This window comes from Haliotis rubra, unplaced genomic scaffold, assembly GCF_003918875.1.
Source record: "Haliotis rubra isolate DU_JTF1 unplaced genomic scaffold, ASM391887v1 Scf458, whole genome shotgun sequence".
Classification (NCBI taxonomy): domain Eukaryota; kingdom Metazoa; phylum Mollusca; class Gastropoda; order Lepetellida; family Haliotidae; genus Haliotis; species Haliotis rubra.
Window position 1 is genome coordinate 94,044 of NW_025767144.1, and position 23,729 is coordinate 117,772.

General features: G+C 46.3%; 1 protein-coding gene across 1 annotated transcript in view; it reads left to right on the forward strand.

Moving 5' to 3' along the window:
* LOC124290120 (eIF-2-alpha kinase activator GCN1-like) overlaps positions 1-23,729 on the forward strand; it is a 68,282-nt gene that overhangs the window by 10,912 nt on the left and 33,641 nt on the right. Inside the window, 22 exon segments of the mRNA XM_046726814.1 lie at positions 826-954; positions 1,471-1,623; positions 2,539-2,636; positions 3,143-3,218; positions 4,050-4,202; positions 5,052-5,144; positions 5,814-5,889; positions 6,217-6,376; positions 10,211-10,403; positions 11,050-11,174; positions 11,936-12,114; positions 12,574-12,667; positions 15,862-15,978; positions 16,835-16,909; positions 16,911-17,028; positions 19,392-19,726; positions 20,226-20,290; positions 20,292-20,400; positions 20,402-20,449; positions 20,986-21,113; positions 22,303-22,495; positions 23,350-23,586. Of these exon segments, the coding sequence (XP_046582770.1) occupies positions 826-954; positions 1,471-1,623; positions 2,539-2,636; positions 3,143-3,218; positions 4,050-4,202; positions 5,052-5,144; positions 5,814-5,889; positions 6,217-6,376; positions 10,211-10,403; positions 11,050-11,174; positions 11,936-12,114; positions 12,574-12,667; positions 15,862-15,978; positions 16,835-16,909; positions 16,911-17,028; positions 19,392-19,726; positions 20,226-20,290; positions 20,292-20,400; positions 20,402-20,449; positions 20,986-21,113; positions 22,303-22,495; positions 23,350-23,586 (2,954 nt within the window).

The following is a 23,729-nucleotide window of genomic DNA, read 5'->3' on the forward strand; positions in this document are numbered from 1 at the left end:
ACGCGAAAGACCTGGGTTCGATTCCCCACATGGGTACAATGTGTGAAGGAGCAGTGGGGTAGCCTAGTGGTTGAAGCATTTGCTCGTCACGCGAAAGACCCGGGTTCGATTCCCCACATGGGTACAATGTGTGAAGCCCATTTCTGGTGTCCCATGCCGTGATATTGCCGGAATATTGCTAAAAGCAGTGTAAAACCATACTCACTCACTGGAGTGAGAGTAATGGCAACAGCAACATAATTTGTTGCCTGTCTCTGATAAATACATCACCCACTGATGCTTCCTGTTGGTTGATTGTGGCGTTTCCACAGGTTGACACAACTGGGAAATCCCATTATCTGTTGTCTGAGTAGTTCAGGCATTGGGTGGTCAGATTCAAGAGGAACAGTTTCTATAGGAATAGTCACTATTTCAGATGATAGGTTTCTCATGCCATTTAGATTTTGTCCATTGATCTGTCGTGATTTCAAGCCTGTCCCCCTGATCCGAGGTTTAGAAGACTGGAGGTAATAGTTCGGAACAAGTTCAGAAGATACACTTGTGTGGATTCAGAGCAGGTCCCGTTGTCATTAGACATTAAACCGAATGAGTGATTGAGGGCTTCTTAGCACGTTTGGCCAATCCCTGACACAAACCTGCATGGGTTACAGTCCATGACCTGACCGTGTGTCTGCAGGTATAAACCACTGGAGTTTGGTAACCCCCACTCGATTGTTAAGAGGCTTGAGTACAGAAATAGGTGTAATACATCTTACCACAACATAAACATTTTCTCTTTCGCTGTTACTGAAGTGTATATCATTATTTGATGTCTGTCTTCTCCAGCCCAGTTGATCTCCAAGGATGAGAACATGCGGCAGACAGCCCAGGCAGCCATCAAGAACCTGGCGAAGCAGATCAGTGACCCCGAGGCCGACGAGAAACTCGTCACTCACTTTTTTGGTGTTCTCAATGGTAATAAATCTCTATAGGGGGATTCTTCTCTTGCAAATGGCAACCTTATCACATTGGATTGAAGCCAAGTCTTCAGATATATTTGATATATTTTTATGTTGTCTTCTCATTTCCCACATTCGTGTACTTTCAGTAAATATGTACAGAGTATTTTGTGTAATTTGAAAATACATCAGTCTCAAGTTTATGGTATGAATAGATGATAAGGCAGGTCTCAGTGTCACACTTACCATGAAGATCCGGGTTAGAATTGATCTTCAGTAGCCCATGCTGGTCGTAAGAGGTGACTAATGGGATCAGGTGGTCAGGCTCGCTGACTTTTTTGACACATGTCATCATATTCCAACTGGATAGATTGATGCTTATGATGTTGATTCATCACTGGATTGTCTGGTCTAGACTTGATTATTTACAGACCGCCACCGTATAGCTGGAACATTGCTGAGTGCGGCGTAAAACTGAAGTCACGCTATTCGTAGCGGTATAACCCAAATGTATTCCTACTCTGGGATCCAGGGTCAGAGGGCAAGCTGACAGTAGCGGACCAGAAGTTGAGTGTACTGCAGGGTGTGGGCAACCTCTTCTACAACACCGTCAGTGGCAGCACGTCACTGCAGAACCTCAGCATCACCGTCACCGAGTTCTTCCTCACCACACTTCAGCAGGAAGGTATGTTCAGTATGTGTCCCTGTCCTGATTTACCAATATATGGTTCAGGACACAAGCAGCCAGCTGAGGAAGTTTCAGATGCTACCACTACGCTACATGCTTGCCTTTTTCCCGAACCCATTTCACATAGTACTTTTCTGTGACCCATTCATGTAACTTTCTTCAGTTTTGCCTTTTGCCAAAAAATTGATTCTGTCTCTCCAGATAACCAAGTTGGATTATTGTCAAGTGTTAGCCCACGACTTTTTTGCAAGTTCCAATTGAGCTAGTTCCTAAGACAAAAGAAACTGATTTGGTTTCATCCATTAGATCCTTCATGGAACGCAGACAGGGTTGATACGTGAATGGCATCTGTGTAAGTGGCTACCTCAGGTAACTCTGCTAACTATCGGAAACTTACCTCTGACCATGGGTTCCTGTGACATCAACTGAGATGCCACCTCTTACGCTTAGGCATAATTATTACGATTTTGACCATTAAATTATGCCATTACACTTAATCTGCGAAAATTACGCTTTTATACTCATTTTACGAAAATCAATAAAGTGTATAAATCAGGTGCAGGGGTGCAGAAATAGCCTTGCACCGATAGGAATCGCTTACTCTTAGCATCGTACTCATTCCAATAAACTTGCAAGGAATTAAAAGTATTTTGAGTCACATGACCAACAATTTGCGGATGTATGGAGCTTCATAATGATTGGTCACATGTGTTTCTGTCTAGAATCTTCCTTTCGTGAAAACGTGTACCATGTTGAAGCGATCGGCAGACAAGTATTACACTTTTTAGGTCCCAATTACACTTTTTGACCTCTAGTATTTCACACTTAGGCCAAAATAGGGTTGGCATCTCTGCATTAAACTGACCTGATTAGGACATTCTGAGATGACAGACTCACTGTTTGTGTTGACAGTGCATGAGGGCACCCTGGTCCATGCCCTGGCTATGCTGTCCTTGTGGTGTACCAAGTTCTACACTGTCGTCCCAGACAAGCTCATGCAGTGGTTCAAGGTAGGTCACTAGTTGGTTTACCTGACTTGGGTAACTCATAATGCAGAATACACTGACAGTGTGGATCATCGCCTTGCTCATGATAGGAATCACTGGGTTGTCTGGTCCGCACCTGAATATTGCTGAGTGCAGCATTAAACACAAACATACTCACTCACTCACTCACTCACTCACTCACTCACTCACTCACTCACTCACTCACTCACTCACTCACTCACTCACTCACTCACTCACTCACTCACTCACTCACTCACTCACTCACTCACTCACTCACTCACTCACTCACTCACTCACTCCAGGCCTCCCTTTCCACAAGCTGACATACTGGGATGTGACTGGAATACCCACTCACCCATTCAGCATTGCCACTATGAGAGCACAGCTATTGCCAGTGGCAGTTAATATTATTCAGACCAACTCTAACCTGATGTTTACGGGATCAGTATCAGTGGGAAACATCCTGCCCATGACAGGCCATCAATCAACACGCTCTTTTTGTTTTGCAGAAAGGAATAACGCTGAAGACAACTACATCGGCTGTGAGGAACGCCTACATTCTCTGTATGAACGCCTCTTTCCATGGTAAGGACTTATGGTCGCCATGGTGATCCACCAGTACCACTGGATAAAGCAGACCGCTTCACATATTCTCTCATGCTCACAAGGAAGAATCTTTTTTGTCAACTTCCATGCATAGAAGGACTGTTTGTGTTTCATAAATACTACTACTGCATGCTTACACCTCAATCAGTCTATATCCGAGATGGGGCACTAATGGCTCAGGCATCACTGTTTGTTGTGCAGAGTTGTGTCCCTTGGCTACGCCTGAAAACTATGATGATAGGTTAGAATTCCTGTTCACCACAGTCATGTTTCCAGGTTTGTCAGGATCATATCCATGTTTAAGGCTTTCCCTTCATTGTAATTGTGTGAGGCCTGCATCACTTTGGGCTACATTTTGCTGACATTCCGTAGTATAACTGAAATACTGATCAAAGCAATGTGAGGGCAGTGGGGTATACTAGTGGTTAAAGTGTTCAGTCATCACGCCAAACTTCCAGGTTCGATTCCCCACATGGGTACAATTTGTGAAGCCCAATTCTGGTGTCCCCCTGCCATGATATTGCTGGAATATTGCTAAAAGTGGCGTAAAACTAAACTCACCCCCACTCAAAGCAATGTTAATCACAGGCAGGTCATAACTGTTTGTACTTCAAACTTGTGTATGTAATGGTCAGAAGAGTCATCTGGAATGAGTTCAGTTACTGTCTGATTTTAGTGTAGGTAGACTGTATTTACAGGAAGTTATAATTTTGAGGGTGTAGGTTGGCAGTTGCTATCGGCTGTGTGATACAGCGCGCTCACTGCACTCACATTTCCATGCTGTTTGTAAAGTTAGCTGTTTTTTTCCAGGTGATACTCTGCTGAAGGCGAGTGAAGTGATTCCCATCCTCATCCAGACTCTGGACAAGGCCCACAAGCAGCCTACCCAATCACAGATTGTCACGGAGGCAGTCTCCACAGCCTGTGTTCTAGTCCGTCTCTCATTGGTCGATATCGAGTCAGGTTAGAACGTTTTCTTATACATGAAGTTGCCCCCCCTGCACCCACTCCAACTCACCCATGCTTGGTGTTCAGTTGGTCCGAATTGCTGCATCTATATCATACAATGATAGGGACCTGAATGTCTTCATATCCTCGCACAATGTGCTGACATACTGTGGTTCAGCTTACGTACAGAGCTATATTTCCAGGTTCAATGGGTGGTTGAGTAGCCTAGTGGTTAAAGCGTTCACTCGTCACGCCAAAGACCCGGGTTCGATTCCCCACATTGGTACATATGTGGAGCCCATTTCTGGTGTCCGCTGCTGTGATATTGCTGGAATATTGTTAGAAGTGGCATAAAACTAAAGTCACTCGCTCCAGGTCTAAACTGCTTACCAGAGATCTATGCTTGTTTTTGTATCGTTTGATGAAACTTGGATGGGTGACATGGTGGATTCATTTTTCACGGAACCCAGACTGGATATTGCTCATAACAGCATAAAACCATACTCAGGCCGCACGGAAAATGTTCATGATAATATCAATCACTGACACTTGCAGGCTGCTGCCTTCCATCAGGAGTGAGTGAGTGGCACTCAGCAATATTCCAGCTATATGGCAGCGGTCTGTAAATAATCGAGTCTGGACCAGAGAGTCCAGTGATCAACGGCATGTGACTTGTGTCAACCAAGTCAGTGAGCCTGACGTCACAATCCCATTCAAGCATGGGTTACTGAAGATGAATTCTAACCCGGATCTTCACGGGTGCTTCCAGCTGGAATACTGTTGTTTGCTTTAAACAGCCAGCATGCATCAAAGCATCGATACATTTAATTACTCAAGTTATCTTGACTCCAATAACTGTTTCAGAGAGTAAACTTGGCACGTTTTGGACGACAGTTCTAGACAACAAAAAACAGCTACTGGTGAATGAGAAGTTCTTGTCGGTCGCTGCAGATGAAAGTAAGTATGCATGCAGATGGCACATTTGTTTTATAATATACAGGGATTTCTGTTTGTGATTCTTTATGTGTCCACATTATAGTCAATAGTCATCCTGACTCAACCAAGATATCAATTCGAACTTGTCATAATCCTTGACTTCACAGTCGATGAATTGCCAAGTATGTCTTAAGATAGATCACCTTCTACACTTCAGCTGACAGTAATATATTCACTGTCTTGAATATATGTGTGGCCCTATTATTTGAGATTATGAGTAGTTGAATTAGAATAAATGCCAAAGAATATGTGATGACATTGATAGACCTCTATGCTATGTCAACTGTTTGCCGTAATGATGTCAGTGAATGCTGCCAGTTATCACAACCATTGTCTAGGAACTGAAACTAGTGCCCTTAACAGGCATATTGGCGAAAAATGGGATTATTATTAATGCTAAGTTATTATACTTCAATATTTTATTCAACAGAGCAAACTTTAAAATTAAACGTCTCCTGTGTAATGGTCATGTTGTCAATGAAATACCAGTGACTCTGACCAAGCCAACAAAGAAGTTGTAACAATATCAATGTTAATCAATTTTGTGGAAGTTATATTCCCTGATGTTTTATTGATATTTGACTCAGAGTTTGTCCTGATAAAATCTTGTGTTGTCTTCATCCGTTCCAGCCCTGCAGAACCTTGTTACCCTGGCTGAGAGGCTAATCCTGGACTTCCCCCAGAAGATGACAGAGACTATTGCAAGGTAGGTTATGCCAGGGATAAAGATGAATTCTCAGTAGGATTCTGTTACAGAATATGCCCCCAGTATTCTTACCTTGTAATAAGTGTGATCACGATTGGGGAAAAAGCATGGAAGTCAACACGTCCTTGTCACACCCCTGTTGTTAAAAAACCAAAAAGGTTTTAAGACTGCAGATCACAATACTATCGCAGCATTCTTGAAGATCATCCCTCATTTTGATCACTGGATGGACATTAGTAAAATCTGCCTATTTTGAATTGCCTCGTTTACATACTTGACACCCAGATGTTACATTCCTCTCACGCACCCACTCCCTCTCTCCTGTAGTCCCTACTACAGGCTGGTGATCTACTGCTTGACACGCAAGTCATGGACTGTGAGGAAACATGCCATCAGCTCCACCAATCGGCTGCTCTCCCTTCTGGGTGGGGCCCAGGTCTCGCTCTGCCTCATCAGGGAGTTCAACACTCTACTTCATTCACAGAAGGTATAGTACTGCTGTCATTCCTTCATTCGCCCATTGTTCCCTTATCTCTTCTTCACTCCCTCACCATAACACCCCCCTCATTCACTTCTACACCCTCCTCATCCCCACAACACAGCCATGCTCCCTCACCCCCTTCACTACCACACCCCTTCTTCACTACCAGACCCCTTTCTTCACTACCAGACTCCCTCCACTACCAGACCCCCTTCTCCACTACCAGACCCCTTCTCCACTACCACACTCCTTCTTCACTACCAGACCCCTTCTTCCACTACCAGACCCCTTATTCCACTACCAGACCCCTTATTCCACTACCACACCCCTTCTTCACTCACTACACACCCCTTCTTCACTACCAGACCCTTCTTCACTACCACAGACCCCTTCCTCCACTCACCAGACCCCTTTCTTCCACTACCAGACCCCTTTATTCCACTACCACACCCCTTCTTCACTCACCAGACCCCCTTCCTCCACTCACCAGACCCCTTCCCCCACTACCACACCCCTTCTTCCACTCACCACACCCCTCTCTTTTCACTCACCACACCCCTTCTTCCACTACCACACCCCTTCTTCCACTACCACACCCCTTCTTCACTCACCACCACACCCCTTCTTCCAGTACCAGACCCCCTTCTTCACTACCACACCCTTCTTCCACTCACCAGACCCTTCTTCTTCTCACTACCACACCCCTTCTTCCACTACCACACCCTTCTTCCACCACCAGACCCCTTCTTCCACTCACCACACCCCTTCTTCCACCACCACACCCCTTCTTCTTCCACCACCACACCCCTTCCTCACTCACCACACCCCTTCTTCCACTCACCAGACCTTCTTCACCACCACACCCCCTTCTTCCACCACCAGACCCCTTCTTCACTCACCACACCCCTTCTTTCACCACCACACCCCTTCTTCACTACCACCAGACCCCTTCTTCCACCACCAGACCCCTTCTTCACCACACCCCCTTCTTCCCACCACCAGACCCCTTCTTCTACTCACCACACCCCTTCTTCTACTCACCAGACCCCTTCTTCCACACTCACCAGACCCCCTTCCTCCACCTCACCACACCCCTCTTTTCCACTCACCACATCCCCTTCTTCACTCACTTCCAGACCCCTTCTTCCACTCACTCAGACCCTCTTCTTCACTCACTCACACCCCTTCTTCACTCACCAGACCCCTTCTTCACTACACCAGACCTCTTCTTCACTAACACCACACCCCTTCTTTCAACTACCACACCCCTTCTTCAACTACCACACCCCTTCTTTCAACTACCACACCCCTTCTTCAACTACCACACCCCTTCTTCACTACTCAGACCCCTTCTTCCACTCACCACACCCCTTTCTTCCACTCACCACACCCCCTTCTTCACTCACCACACCCCTTCTTCCACTCACCACACTTTTTCCACTACCAGACCCCTTTCTTCCACTCACCAGACCCCTTTCTTCCACTCACCACACCCCCTTCTTCCACTCACCACACCCCCTTATTCCACCACTCCACACCCCTTCTTCTTCCACCACACCCCTTCTTCCACTCACTTTCAGACCCCTTCCACTCACCACCAGACCCCTTCTTCACACCACACCACTTCTTCCACTCACCAGACCCCTTCTCTTCCACCACCAGACCCCATTCTTCCACTCACCAGACCCCTTCTTCCACTCACCACACCCCTTCTTCATTACCACACCCCTTCTTCACTACTCAGACCCCTTTTCTTCACTCACCAGACCCCTTCCTCCACTCACTCAGACCCCCTTCCTCCACTCACCACCAGACCCCTTTCTTCCACTCACCACACCCCTTCCTCCACTCACCAGACCTCCTTTCTCCACCACCAGACCCCTTCCACCAATTCTCACCCCCTTCTTCACCACCAGACTCCCCCCTTCTTCCACCACCACACCCCTTTCTTCACTCACCACCACACCCTTCTTTCACTCACCAGACCCCTTCTTCACCACCAGACCCCTTCTTCACTACCACACCCCCTTCTTCCACTCACTCACACCCCTTTCTTCCACTCACCAGACCCCTTCTTCACTCACCACACCCCTCTCCACTCACCACACCCCCTTCCACTCACCACACCTTCTTTTTCCACTCACTCAGACCCCCTTCTTCCACTCACCAGACCCCCTTCTTCCACTACTTCACACCCCCTTCTTCCACTCACCACACCCCTTATTCCACTACCTCACACCCCTTTCTTCCACTACCACACCCTTCTTCCACTACCAGACCCCCTTCTTCCACTTCACCAGACCCCTTCTGTTCACTACACACACCACTTCTCTTCCACTACCAGACCCCTTCTTCCACTCACCAGACCCCTTCTTCCACTACTCAGACCCCCTTCTTCCACTACCACACACCCCTTTCTTTCACTACCACACCCCCTTCCTCCACTACCAGACCCCCTTCTCCACTACCAGACCCCCTTCTCCACTACCAGACCCCTTCCACTACCACACCCCTTTCTTCACTACCAGACTCCCTTCTTCCACTACCACACCCCTTTCTTCACTACCAGACTCCCTTCTTCCACTACCACACCCTTTCTTCCACTACCACACCCCTTCTTCACTCACCAGACCCCTTCTTCCACTTCCACACCCCTTCTCCACTACCAGACCCCTTTCTCCACACCACCACCCCCTTCTCCACCACCACACCCCAACACCCCCCTTATCCACTTCCAGACCCCCTTTCTCCACCACCACACCCCCTTCTCCACTACCAGACCCCTTTCTCCACTACTACACCCCTTGCTCCCACACTCCCTCATTCACCCAGCCCCTCCTCTGCTCCCATGCTCCCACCTCCACTCCCCCACAACACTCCTCACACCTCTCCTCTGCTCCCATGCTTCCTCCTCTCCCCCCCCAAATTCTCTCCCCTACATCTCAGCTCTCCTCCACAACACTCCTCACCCTTCCTCCCATGCTCTCCCCACCCCTCTTCCCCATGCTTCCTCCTTTCCCCCACCACCCCATGCTTCCTCCTCCCCCCCACACCCTCTCCTCTTCTCCCATGCTTCCTCCTCCTCCCCCACACCCCCTCTGCTCCCATGCTTCCTTCTCTCCCCTACACCCCACAACACCGTTCCCATGCCTCCTCTCCCCCAGACCCCACAACACTCCCTCACCCCCTTTCTGCTCCCATGCTTCCTCCTCTCCCCCTCAACCCCCTCCTTTGCTCTCATGCTTTTTTCCTCTCCCCCACAACACTCCCTCTCCCCCACAACACCCTCATCCCCTTCTCTGCTCCCATGCTTCCTCCTCCCTCCTCCCCCCAGACCCCACCTCCTGTCCCCCCCCACAACACCCCTCATCCCTCCTCTGCTTTCATGCTTCCCTCCTCTCCCCCACAACACCCCCATCCCTCTCCCCCAACACCCCACTTCTCCCCACAGTCCTTCCTTCTTTTCTTTTCTCCCTCACACCCTCCTCCTCTCCCCCACACCCCCTTCTTCCTCCCACACACCCTCCTCTCCCTCATGGGGCGGTGGGGTAGCCTAAAAGCTGTGTAAAACCAAACTCAGTCAGTCAGTCCTCTCCCTCACCGCTCCCACGCTCCCTCATTCACTCACCCCCTCCTCTGCTCACTCACTCCTTACCCCCCTCCTCCCTCCTCCACATCACCAGTACCAACCTCGACTCCTTTACTCCCTCCTTCACTCTTTGCCTTGTTGCCCATCAGCTCCCTCACCCCTCCATTTTTGCCCCACCCCACTCCCTCAGTACTACTACCAACATGTAATTAGGAGCATGATATTTTCAATTGTAATGCCCTTTCTTGCAGCTGTCTGACTTCCAGAACTCCCAGCTGGCGGACGATGACAGCCATGATGGCGCCGGAGACAGTGCTGTCATCATCTCCCCCAGAATCCTCTCTGATGCTCTCATCACTATCTGCTCAGTACAGAAGGCTGATGTAAAAGAGGCGGAGTCAATCGCCTTGGCAACATTACTGACGGCTCATCATCCTTACATAGGTAAAATACCTTCAGCCTCATATTAAGGAGTCAGTGTCTCATTGTTTGTTGTAAACTGTAAGCCAGTGTGGATGGATGGAATTCAGCGTTGCATGAAAAACTGGAATATTTCCCCCTGCAGTGTTGAACAATATTCCCTCTTTGGCAGGGAATAAAAAAATACCTTAACCTTCAGGCCTAGAATCCACATAAAGCTGACATGCCCATACATTCCTGCATTACCGTTTAGTGTCACTCACTCACACACTCACTCACTCACTCACTCACTCACTCTGACTCACTCACTCACTCACTCACTCACTCACTCACTCACTCACTCACTCACTCACTCACTCACTCACTCACTCACACTCACTCACTCACTCACTCACTCACTCGGGCATGGGTACAATGTGTGAAGCCCATTTATGGTGTACCCCGCCATGATATTGCTTTAACATTGCTAAAAGCGGATGTTGATGTTGGTAGTTTCAGCATGAACTGACCACTCTGAACCATAATACATCATGATTCAGTGTATATTAGTTGGTCATGTATAAATTAAAGTACAAACTGCTAAACTTTGTACAAATTGTGATCTAATATTGAGCAAGGCTGTTAGAATGTTTGCATTTTTCTTTTGTTTTATTAATTATTTTGTTTTCAGCACACGCCAATTCCTGTGCGTGGGTGGATATCCTCAGAAAGCTGAATGTTGACGCGGCCAACTTCGTTCGCTGTCACATCAAGGACTGTCTGAATCTGGTCCAAACCAATGAAAATCCCTCGGAGGTATTATTTTGATATCGGTGTCATTTTTTATTTTGAGCATTCGTAAAGTCCTAAAAACCAATGTCATGAACTTGTCATCATGTCCAACAACCTATCTCTGTGGTAAGTGCAGCAAAATGAATTGGTACAGTAGCTTGATCGATTGTATTGAATGTTGTACACAATATCAACCACCGGTTTGTCTGGCCAGTCTTAATTATTGACAGGCAGCTGTTGCATAGCTGGAATATTGCTGAGTGCAGCGACCTGTGAAGATCTGGGGTTAGATTTAGTTTTGGTAACCCATGCTTGTCGTAAGAGGCCACTAACGGGATCAGGTGGTCAAGCTCGCTGACTTGGTTGACACATGTCATCGTATCCCAGCTGCATAGATCGATGCTCATACTGTTGATCACTGGATTGTCTGGTCCAGACTGGGTTATTTACAGACCGCCGCCACATAACTGGAATATTGCTGAGTGTGGTGTAAAACAACAAAACAACACCAAGCTGAGTGCAGCATGTCACAACACATACAGGAGACACACCTCAGATATGAGGTATTTCATATAAGTGCAGCATGTCACAACACATGCAGGAGACACACCTCAGATATGAGGTATTTCAGATGAGTGCAGCATGTCACAACACATGCAGGAGACACACCTCAGATATGAGGTATTTCAGATGAGTGAAAATGACATTTGTAAATTACAGGAGCACTGTAGGAGTGTTTACTCGCACCAATCCTTTTTATTTCCTGTATTTTTTTCTCGTCATAGAGCGTGTGCAATGCAGTGAGCACCCTGGCATTTGTGGAGCCAGCTGCGATCTTGCCTCCACTATTGCATTACGTGCTGGAGATTCTCAGGAATCCAGATCTGACGCAGGTCACCCAGACCGACTTCCACATCTTCCTCACACCTGACGGCCAGCTGTATGACAACTCCATCATCGAGAGGTATGTTGAATACCACCATTAAGCTTTTTTGGAGGGGAAGGGGTTCTTCTCAAAATGTAGTTATTAAACCGCCAATTGCCATGACAGATTAGCTGTAGTGTTATGGAAGAATCAAGTGTTCCTTAATTTGTTTTGAGTAGTATGGATGACTTGGGACATATAACAGTAAGCACTATACAATTTTTACCAGGTTTATTGTTGTTTTGTGAGATGTGTTTCGACCATATGTGTTGCTGGTCAAATGTGTGTTTCCAAGGGTTCATCATTTGTGGACAGTGTGTAGGAAACATATTGTGATTTTTCAGAAAAAATATCCTGTTCTTATTGGGAATTTACAATTTGAAATTTTATGATTGGTTTCATGTTACTGGTATATGAAATACATATTTTATGACAACCGAACTGTCTGTGTAGACACATTACATGGGGTGATGGTATATGATGCTTCGATGGTTACAGTGCTATGAAATCTGAGACGAAGGAGACCAACATCAAGCGAGAGAATCGTCTTTACTCCCACAAGGAACAGTTGGCGGAGTTGGAGCTGCGGAAGGTGAGGCACTAAGGAACCTTGACCCTTGAGGGACCCGTGAAGATCCGGGTTAGAATTGGTCTTCAGTAACGCATGCCTGTCGTAAGAGGCGACTAACTGGATCGGGTGGTCAGACTCACTGACTTGGTTGACACATGTCATTGTATCCCAATTTCGTAGACCGATCCTCATGCTGTTGATCGCTGGATTGTCTGGTCCAGACTCAATTATTTACAGACCGCAGCCATATTACTGGAATATTGCTAAGTGCAAACCAACCATTCCTCCCACTGGATTCGGGGGCAGCTGCTTGTCTAGGTACTCGTGCTTGTCCAGTACCTCATGCTTGTCTCTGGGAATATCACGGTGGCCATGTTCGTAGTACCGTGGTACCCCATACTTATTTGCGTGTCTATGTGAGGATTTAAGCTCAGAGTTGGTCCCAAGTACCTCATGCTTCTCTTAGGGGATTCCATGGTGTCATCCAAGGACCCCTTACTTGCCCCTTTCTCTTGAGATTCCAGTTCAGAGTAGGTCCCAAGTACCTACTTCTTGACTCTGTGGGGATCCCATAGTGTCGTCCCAGTACCCTGTGGTTGTCTCTCAGTATCTCCCACATGTCCGCGTGGGTCTCTGGATAGAGTAGCTCCATAGTAACCATTGCTGAACCTTAGTGGAACTGCGGGGGTCTCTGGATAGAGTAGCTCCATAGTGACCAATGCTGAACCTTAGTGGAACTGCGGGGGTCTCTGGATAGAGTAGCTCCATAGTGACCAATGCTGAACCTTAGTGGAACTGTGGGGGTCCCTAAATAGAGTAGCTCCATAGTGACCAATGCTGAACCTTAGTGGAACTGTGGGGGTCCCTGGATAGAGTAGCTCCATAGTGACCAATGCTGAACCTTAGTGGAACTGCGGGGGTCCCTGGATAGAGTAGCTCCATAGTGACCAATGCTGAACCTTAGTGGAACTGCGGGGGTCTCTGGATAGAGTAGCTCTATAGTGACCAATGCTGAACCTCAGTGGAACTGCGGGGGTCTCTGGATAGAGTAGCTCCATAGTGACCAATGCTGAACCTTAGTGGAACTGCGGGGGTCTCTGGATAGAGTAGCTCCATAGTGACCAATGCTGAACCTTAGTGGAACTGCGGGGGTCTCTGGATAGAGTAGCTCCATAGTGACCAATGCTGAACCTTAGTGGAACTGCGGGGTCTCTGGATAGAGTAGCTCTATAGTGACCAATGCTGAACATTAGTGAAACTTCTGCGGGGTCTCTGGATAGAGTAGCTCCATAGTGACCATTGCTGAACCTTAGTGGAACTGCTGGGGGGTCTCTGGATAGAGTAGCTCCATAGTGACCAATGCTAAACCTTAGTGGAACTGCTTGGGGTCTCTGGATAGAGTAGCTCCATAGTGACCAATGCTGAACCTTAGTGGAACTGCGGGGTCCCTGGATAGAGTAGCTCCATAGTGACCAATGCTGAACCCTCAGTGGAACTCTGGATGAGAGGCTCTATAGTGACCAATGGATAGAGTAGCTCTATAGTGACCAATGCTGAACCTTAGTGGAACTGCGGGGGTCTCTGGATAGAGTAGCTCCATAATGACCAATGCTGAACCTTAAGTGGAACTGCGGGGGTCTCTGGATAGAGTAGCTCCATAGTGACCAATGCTGAACCTTAGTGGAACCTGGGGGTCTCTGGATAGAGTAGCTCCATAGTGACCAATGCTGAACCTTAGTGGAACTGCGGGGGTCTCTGGATAGAGTAGCTCCATAGTGACCAATGCTGAACCTTAGTGGAACTGTGGGGGTCCCTAAATAGAGTAGCTCCATAGTGACCAATGCTGAACCTTAGTGGAACTGGCGGGGTCCCTGGATAGAGTAGCTCCATAGTGACCAATGCTGAACCTTAGTGGAACTGCGGGGTCTCTGGATAGAGTAGCTCTATAGTGTCCAATGCTGAACCTCAGTGGAACTCGCGGGGTCTCTGGATAGAGTAGCTCCATAGTGACCAATGCTGAACCTTAGTGGAACTGGCGGGGTCCCTGGATAGAGTAGCTCCATAGTGACCAATGCTGAACATTAGTGGAACTGCGGGGGTCTCTGGATAGAGTAGCTCCATAATGACCAATGCTGAACCTTAAGTGGAACTGCGGGGGTCTCTGGATAGAGTAGCTCCATAGTGACCAATGCTGAACCTTAGTGGAACTGCGGGGGTCTCTGGATAGAGTAGCTCCATAGTGACCAATGCTGAACCTTAGTGGAACTGTTGGGGTCCCTAAATAGAATAGCTCCATAGTGACCAATGCTGAACCTTAGTGGAACTGCGGGGGTCTCTGGATAGAGTAGCTCCATAGTGACCAATGCTGAACCTTAGTGGAACTGTGGGGGTCCCTAAATAGAATAGCTCCATAGTGACCAATGCTGAACCTTAGTGGAACTGTGGGGGTCCCTAAATAGAGTAGCTCCATAGTGACCAATGCTGAACCTTAGTGGAACTGCGGGGGTCCCTGGATAGAGTAGCTCCATAGTGACCAATGCTGAACCTTAGTGAAACTGCGGGGGTCTCTGGATAGAGTAGCTCTATAGTGACCAATGCTGAACCTCAGTGGAACTGCGGGGGTACCTGGATAGAGTAGCTCCATAGTGACTAATGCTGAACCTTAGTGATGTGTAGCAGGAATACTGCTTACTTCAATGAAAAAGAACTTTCACCCACTCCTATCAATTTGGCACATTCAAATCGAATCATTTTCATCACATGTCGTTACTGGATGTCACAATTGGGATCTGAAAACTGGAAACTGTCATGGTTTGAAAATCTAATGAAAATTGGGCGGTCAGACCCCCTGACTTGGTTGACACATGCCAGTGTATCCCGATCGCGTAGATCGATGCTCATGATGTCAGTCACTGGATTGTCTGGTCCATTATTTACAGACTACTGCCATATAGCTGGAATACGGTGTGTTAAACGACAAACAAATGGAAACACGTTTCATATTGATAATGTTTTAACCTTGCTTGTTCGTTCAGTTATGTTAATGTGATACACCTCAGGAGTAGTAATGATCAGGTCCTTATAGACTGTGACAGTCACGAAGTTGTCGTCAAACTACTTGCATCTGGCTGCATTGCTTTGGTTTCAAATTTCCATGAAACGTGTTGATCATATTCACGGTATGCTGTCTAAAACTGTCATTATGTTTTGGCCAGGAACTGGAGAAGAAAAAAGGGAAGAAGGACACTGGGCCAAAACTGACCAAGAAACAGGAGGAAATGGTCGCTGCTCAGAAGGAGAGAGAAGCAGAAATCAGAAACAGGCTGAGAGGGGTGAGAGTTATTTCCCTTAGATTCCAGTCACGGCCATCCCAGCTTCTGATCCTTATCCTCGTCAGCACCTGGGTTTCATGTAATGTGTAATAATTTAATAAATGAAGACATGTGTCACATTGAGTTTTCTCCCGCTCTCTGTGTGATGTCGCTGAAATGCTGTTTATAACAATACATTAACGCTGCTTTGTTAGCCATGCAGTAGAACTTCTTATACAGAGATGCCAACCACTCCCATTTTGGCAGAGTTACTCCCGATTTTCAAATACGAAATCTGCTGTCCGATTTGTCTTTAAAAAAACTCAGATTTTTTCAGAAAGAGTTCTGAAATGTTTTTTTACAGTATACAGTTTCGTAAGTCACCAGTGATTTATTTGAGTCGACACCAGTAAAGCATTCAGAAGCTTAGCGTGTGATCTTTTGGATATCGATTGTGTATATTGGGTGTTATTGACGACGAAGTTTCACAAAGTATTTCCAAATGTATGTCATAGCCCGAATGTAAGTGAAACAAAATGGCGAAGACGACCACGGGTTCACCCCCAACTCGCCGCTTCTGTGCTTGGGCCTGACTACTAGCTAGGCCTGACTCCGCTTTCATTAGATTCAGGGTTGGCATCTCTGCTTATCACCATATATCAATGAAATGGATGAATAGTGGTCACTTGACATTCAACATATTCCAAGATGACTAGCTTGTGAAGTTCTGTAATTGAACATTATGAATACTTTTATCATTTGTTCCCAATTCACACAGTTTGACAGCTTGTTTTCCCGTCATGTTAGATAATGGTATGTATTGATTTATGATTCGTTACAACAACATGAGGACTGAGTGAGATCGTCTGTTCTGCAGCTTGACAAAACACTGCAGTGTGCGTGCAGCCTGGTGCTGGCAGCTCTCAAGGGAAACAAGTCTTCTTTCGTGCGTCTACATGAAGGACATCTGTGCGTTGTTGTCTCCCTTGCTGCAGTCCCCCTTGGCTGCTTTGAGGGCTAGTCAAGTCTTTTTAGATCTCGGCCAGGCCACATTTGAAGATAAACTTCAAGGTGAGATATTGTAACATCCTAACAATACAGTGTGCACCCATGTGGATTGTCATAAATGGTCTGCAGTAACCTATTCACATCAAGAGGCAACGTAATGGATCATGTGTTCAGGCTAGGTGTCTTCGTTTGTTGCATGTCAGTAGGGGTGGTGAGGTAGCCTAGTGGTTAAAGTGTTCGCTCATCATGCAGACCCTTGATTCCCCACAATGTGTGAGGCCCATGCTAGAAGTTGTGTATAACTAAAGTCACTTATTCCAGGTTCAAGCTGCTCACCACCCGTGAAGATCTGGCTTAGAATTGATCTTCAGTAACCCATACTTGTCGTAAGAGGCGACAAACGGGATTGGATGGTCAGGCTCGCTGACTGGGTTGACATCGTATTCCCAATTGCGTTGATTGATGTTCATGCTGTTGTTCACTGGATTGTCTGGTCCAGATCAGATTATTTACAGACCACTGCCATATAGCTGGAATATTGCTGAGTGTGGCATAAAACTAAACTCACTCACTCAAACTGCTCACCAGCGATCAGAGGCATGTTATTGGAGCATTTGATGAACCTTGGATGAGTGATGTGGTGGAGTCCATTTCACTGTACCCAAGCTGGCATATTGCTCATAACAGCATGAAACCATACTCACCCTCTCACTCACCCTCTCACTCACCTAACGTGTCAGCATGAAACCATACTCACCCTCTCACTCACCTAACGTGTCAGCATGAAACCATACTCACCCTCTCACTCACCTAACCTGTCAGCATGAAACCATACTCACCCTCTCACTCACCTAACCTGTCAGCATGAAACCATACTCACCCTCTCACTCACCCTCTCACTCACCTAACTTGTCAGCATGAAACCATACTCACCATCTCACTCACCCTCTCACTCACCTAACCTGTCAGCATGAAACCATACTCACCCTGTCACTCACCCTCTCACTCGCCTAACCTGTCAGCATGAAACCATACTCACCCTCTCACCCTGTCACTCACCTAACCTGTCAGCATGAAACCATACTCACCCTCTCACTCACCTAACCTGTCAGCATGAAACCACACTCACCTCTCACTCACCTAACCTGTCAGCATGAAACCATACTCACCCTCTCACTCACCTAACCTGTCAGCATGAAACCATACTCACCCTCTCACTCACCTAACCTGTCAGCATGAAACCATACTCACCCTGTCACTCACCCTCTCACTCACCAAACCTGTCAGCATGAAACCATACTCACCCTCTCACTCACCTAACCTGTCAGCATGAAACCATACTCACCCTCTCACTCACCTTACGTGTCAGCATGAAACCATACTCACCCTCTCACTCACCTAACCTGTCAGCATGAAACAATACTCACTCACTCACCTAACCTGTCAGCATGGAACCATACTCACCCTCTCACTCACCTTACCTGTCAGCATGAAACCATACTCACCCTCTCACTCACCTAACCTGTCAGCATGAAACCACACTCACCCTCTCACTCACCTAACCTGTCAGCATGAAACCATACTCACCCTCTCACTCACCCTCTCACTCACCTAACCTGTCAGCATGGAACCATACTCACCCTCTCACTCACCTAACCTGTCAGCATGAAACCACACTCACCCTCTCACTCACCTAACCTGTCAGCATGAAACCATACTCACCCTCTCACTCACCTAACCTGTCAGCATGAAACCATACTCACCCTCTCACTCACCTAACCTGTCAGCATGAAACCATACTCACCCTCTCACTCACCTAACCTGTCAGCATGAAACCATACTCACCCTCTCTCACTCACCTAACCTGTCAGCATGAAACCATACTCACCCTCTCACTCACCTAACCTGTCAGCATGAAACCATACTCACCCTCTCACTCACCTAACCTGTCAGCATGGAACCATACTCACCCTCACTCACCTTACCTGTCAGCATGAAACCATACTCACCCTCTCACTCACCCTGTCACTCACCCTGTCACTCACCTTACCTGTCAGCATGGAACCATACTCACCCTCACTCACCTTACCTGTCAGCATGAAACCATACTCACCCTCTCACTCACCTAACCTGTCAGCATGAAACCACACTCACCCTCTCACTCACCTAACTTGTCAGCATGAAACCATACTCACCCTCTCACTCACCTAACCTGTCAGCATGAAACCATACTCACTCGCTCACTCACCTAACCTGTCAACATGGATTGTTGCTCATATCAATCACTGGATTGTCTGGTCCAGTCTAGATGATATTGCATGCTGCCATGAGGCTGGAGTACTTCTGTGTGAGACAAACAACAAACTAGTGTTGTTATCAGGATTGTGACTGACACTTGTGTGTACCTCATGGTTTGTGTATTTCAGGTATTATTGTGAGCAACGTGACGCTCAGACAGCTGGAGCCAGTGTGTGATATCTCTGTGAACTGGACTCATGAGCCACGTGCTGAGCAAGCAGGTCGTGTGATCCAACTGCTGCATCGTGCAGCCGACCTACATCTGGTGCTGGAGGAGAGGGAGCAGTCACTGTTCCCTGCCTGTACATTTGCTTATATTTATTACTTGTTGTGGAGTGTTTTGCGGAAGGGAGCGGCGGCAGTGGGTGGAGACGAGGCTGTTTGTGGCCTCGCGTTACAGCTTATTACAGAGCATGCCCAGATGAGGAAGGATGGAGATGATTACAGAACATGTGGGGAAGAGGTGGGTGCCTCGTAATTGTGTGACATTCTGCCAGGGTAGTTGTATTGTCGGATGGCCTTCATTTGTCAGTTTGCAATAGCTGTTTAACCTTGACTTATTTCTAAATATCCCCTTACCAGTTTATTGACATTATTAAGGATTTGCACACCATATATTTATTATGCTCTCCACAAATAGCTGCAAATTGCTGAATCGGCTCTTTCTTATGTAAACAAAATCCTAAATTATTGATGCGTTTGTTTGAAAAAAAGAAATTTAAACAGTACTTTGAAAGAAACAAGATTATATCAGTCCTAATCTTTTTCTTATTTGCTTCCTACTTTTTGTATTCTGAAAAAGAAAATCTTTGTCACTAATGATTTCATTGGTCCTCTCAGAGAAATGGTAACATGATACGTTTAAGTAGAATAATGTTGAAGGTCATCAAGTTTTGGTCCTTGTGACAGTGTTGTCCTCTGTTAAACTTGATGTGACATGTGTACTCTCCCTGCACATCCAGTACAACCCTAGCTGGCTCCCTCTAAGGCAGCTCCTGGAGCTCTGTCTGCAAGTGGTGGGCATTGCCAGGCAGCTGTCAGCAGGGCGCCACGCAGGCGTTACGGGAGCTGGCCTGCTGCAGCAACGGCGATGACGGCTGTGCCACAGTCAGCCAAGAGGAGGTCACAGTCCTGTTGGGAGGGGTTACAGTCACCCTGCACTGCTGTTCGGGATGCGTCATTACAGGTAAGATAGTCATGTATGTCGTTGCAGGTACGATTTGCCTTGTTATGATTAGGTAGGCCTTGTTGCAGGTAAACTGCCTAGTTGCAGGTAAACTACCTTGTTGCAGTGAGTTGCATTGTGGGTAAACTGCTTTGTAACTGATAAACTTCATTACAGGTGTGATATGCCCCTTTACACCTAATCCGTGCCTCCATACAGGTTGGGGGCGGTGGGGTAGCCTGATGGTTAAAGCGTTCGCTCGTCACGCTGAAGACCCGCGTTCTATTCTCTTCATGGGTACAATGTGTGAAGCCCACTTCTGGTGTCCCCCGCTGTGATATTGCTGGAATATTGCTAAAAGCGGCGTAAAACCATACTCACTCACTCACTCCGTACAGGTTGGCTTCTGAAGATGGATTCATGTCTGTTTATGTTGTTCCACTTAACCTATTTCATCAATGATTGATTGGTTTCTGTTTCTATCCATGTGATCGATCATGATACTGATGGCTTGACTGTATATGATTAACAATATTTCTGCTTGTCCCAATGTTCAGTGCTTACAAGCTCTGGAGAATGTCCTGCCGAACATAGATGACAACTTTGATCTTGGACTGAACATCGCCAAAAGAGTGTGGGTCGCCTCCAATGATGTGGAGGACCATGTAAAGAGATTAGCAGAAAAGTAAGTATCGTATACATCATGGGTTTGGTCAGAAATACCAGCTGAGTCAGTTTGGATTTGGTCAGAATAGCACACCAACACAACTATAAGTGTTTTCCACACACATTACCTGACAGTCCCTTTAGATAGTGATTGTGCATGCACACCTTTTTTAAAACTCCGAATCATGGTTCCATCTCTGTGCAGGAGCAGTATGGTAGCCTAGTGGTTAAAGTGTCCACTCATCATGCCAAAGTACCGGGTTTGATTCCCGAAAGGGTACAATGTGTGAAGCCCATTTCTGGCGTTTCCATGGCAACAAGTTTGACTTAGACTGAAATTGGTGGTAGTACTCTTTTCTGGAGGGGCGGTGGGGTAGCCTAGTGGTTAAAGCATTGGCTCGTCACGCCGAAGACCCGGGTTCGAATCCCCACATTGGTACATTGTGTGAAGTCCATTTCTGGTGTCCCCCGCCGTGATGTTGCTGGAATATTGCTAAAAGCGGCGTAAAACCAAACTCAGTCAGTCAGTCTTTTCAGGAGCAGAACTCTAAAACCGTTCAATGTTTGTTCACAAAACTTGGCACAAAGATAGATCTGGTGGTCTACAGGTGCCTTTTGGTAGTTTTGGATTTCTGAATAAAATATTCTTTTGCGTTTCCGTGGCAACAAGTTTGACTTAGACTGAAATTGGTGGTAGTACTCTTTGCTGGAGCAGAACTTTGAAACTGTTCACTGTTTCATCACGAAATTTCATACATAGGTAGGTCTAGTGGTCTACTGGTGCCTTTTGCTAGTTTTGGATTTCTAAAAAAAAAAAAAAAAAATTGTGTTTCCATGGCAACAATTTTGGCTTCAGCTGAATTTGGTGGTAGTGCTCCTTTCTGGAGCAGAACTTTGATACCTTTAAGTACTCTCCTTCAATTCAGCTATATACACGCCAACACATTTCACATAGTCATTACTCGTAAACATATTCATTAAGAGTATTTTGCCATTGCGGAGGATATTGATGACTTTGTCTTCTTGTGTTTCTTAAATAGAAGATATGTAAACTACATAATATCTATAGAATATTGAAACTATTTTCAAGTCACGGTGATACATTTCATTCATAAGGCGTTAGAGTGAACCTCTCTAGATATTCCCGGGACAATGTGATGATGTCAGCAAGAGTACCGCCGACCTCAAATATTACATGTGGCTTGTAGACTGAAGGAAGATCTAGATCTGGAGGAGCCCTACGAGGAACTGAGCACTGCCTTAGTGGAGGATGTCATCCATGACGAGGCCGTTATCCGACGAGCTGCTGCCGAGACGCTGGCACAGGTGTTGGAGGTTCACCGGGAACTGGTCCCTGCCACAATACAACTCTTGCTGCAGAAGTACGAGGACAAGTTATTTGTGAGTATATCACCCACATTAACAGCCTTTCTGCCATGACGTAGATAAATTCTTCATTCTAATGCTTTGTCAAGAAGGGATTAAAATACTGTACATGTAAGTTAATAGGCTTTCTGAAACATGCATATGAATGAATCTGTATATAGACTGCATGTCTCCCTGGCTGCTAACTGACTGGAACTGTCAGCACTTGATATCGAGACATTTGGGTACAAATTTTGATGTGAAGATGACAATTAACATAATACATACAAATGATGTGTTTGAAATATTTAGGACATGATTGATAATTTCATTAAAACAAATTATAATGATAGTATAAAAACAACATTAAAAACTAAAGCAAACATAACAATGAGGTGTCTAATTAATATTTAAACTACCTTGAATTTCTGAAGAGTGTTGGTCTCCAAATTAGCACTACCCTGAAGCCACAGGCCAGCTGTTACTATATGACTTGTCAATGACTTTTCTGACATACATGCATCTGTTTGTGCATGCTTACATACATGCGTACATATGTACATACATACATTCATATTACTGCTAATGTTAAGGCAGTGAAGATAAGGCTTGGAGTTCCCACAACCAACTTTGAAGACATTGTATGATAGAGAGGTTATTGTGATTTACAATGGTAAATGTTAAAGAAACACAGTTAAGTCAGGACACTAACCACTACAATACACATGTGAGAACCTTTATTGACATGATTGCAGTTATTGTATTGTCAACAAAATATTCTGAATGTACGTGTGATAATCCTTTTTTCCAAATTATGATAATTAGCTTACACAATTAATTAAATTCAAATTTTGTAGGAATTCTCCATAAACCCATTATTGATTATTCAGATGCCGCCGCCACAGCTGGACCAGTTCGGCCGGTTAGTTGAGGAGCAACCCCCAGACTTGTGGCATGCCAGGTCGGGTATCGCACTCGCCCTCCACAAGATGGCAGCACTTGTTCCACAGGATAGCATCTCTGATCTGTTTGACTTTTACGTCCCTGACGCTCTCGGAGACAGGAACCCAGACGTTCGTTCCCAGATGCGAGATGCAGCATTGTCCTGTGTGAACACTCATGGCAAGGTAAGGCTAACCTTTGAGTGGGTGATCTTATAAGTCTTTCATTTTGGTCATATCTGATAACTCCACATGGTGTGATGACTGGAATACGGTAAGTGACTGAAGTCAGACATTAGCTGTTTATCTCTACTGGGAAATATTAGTGT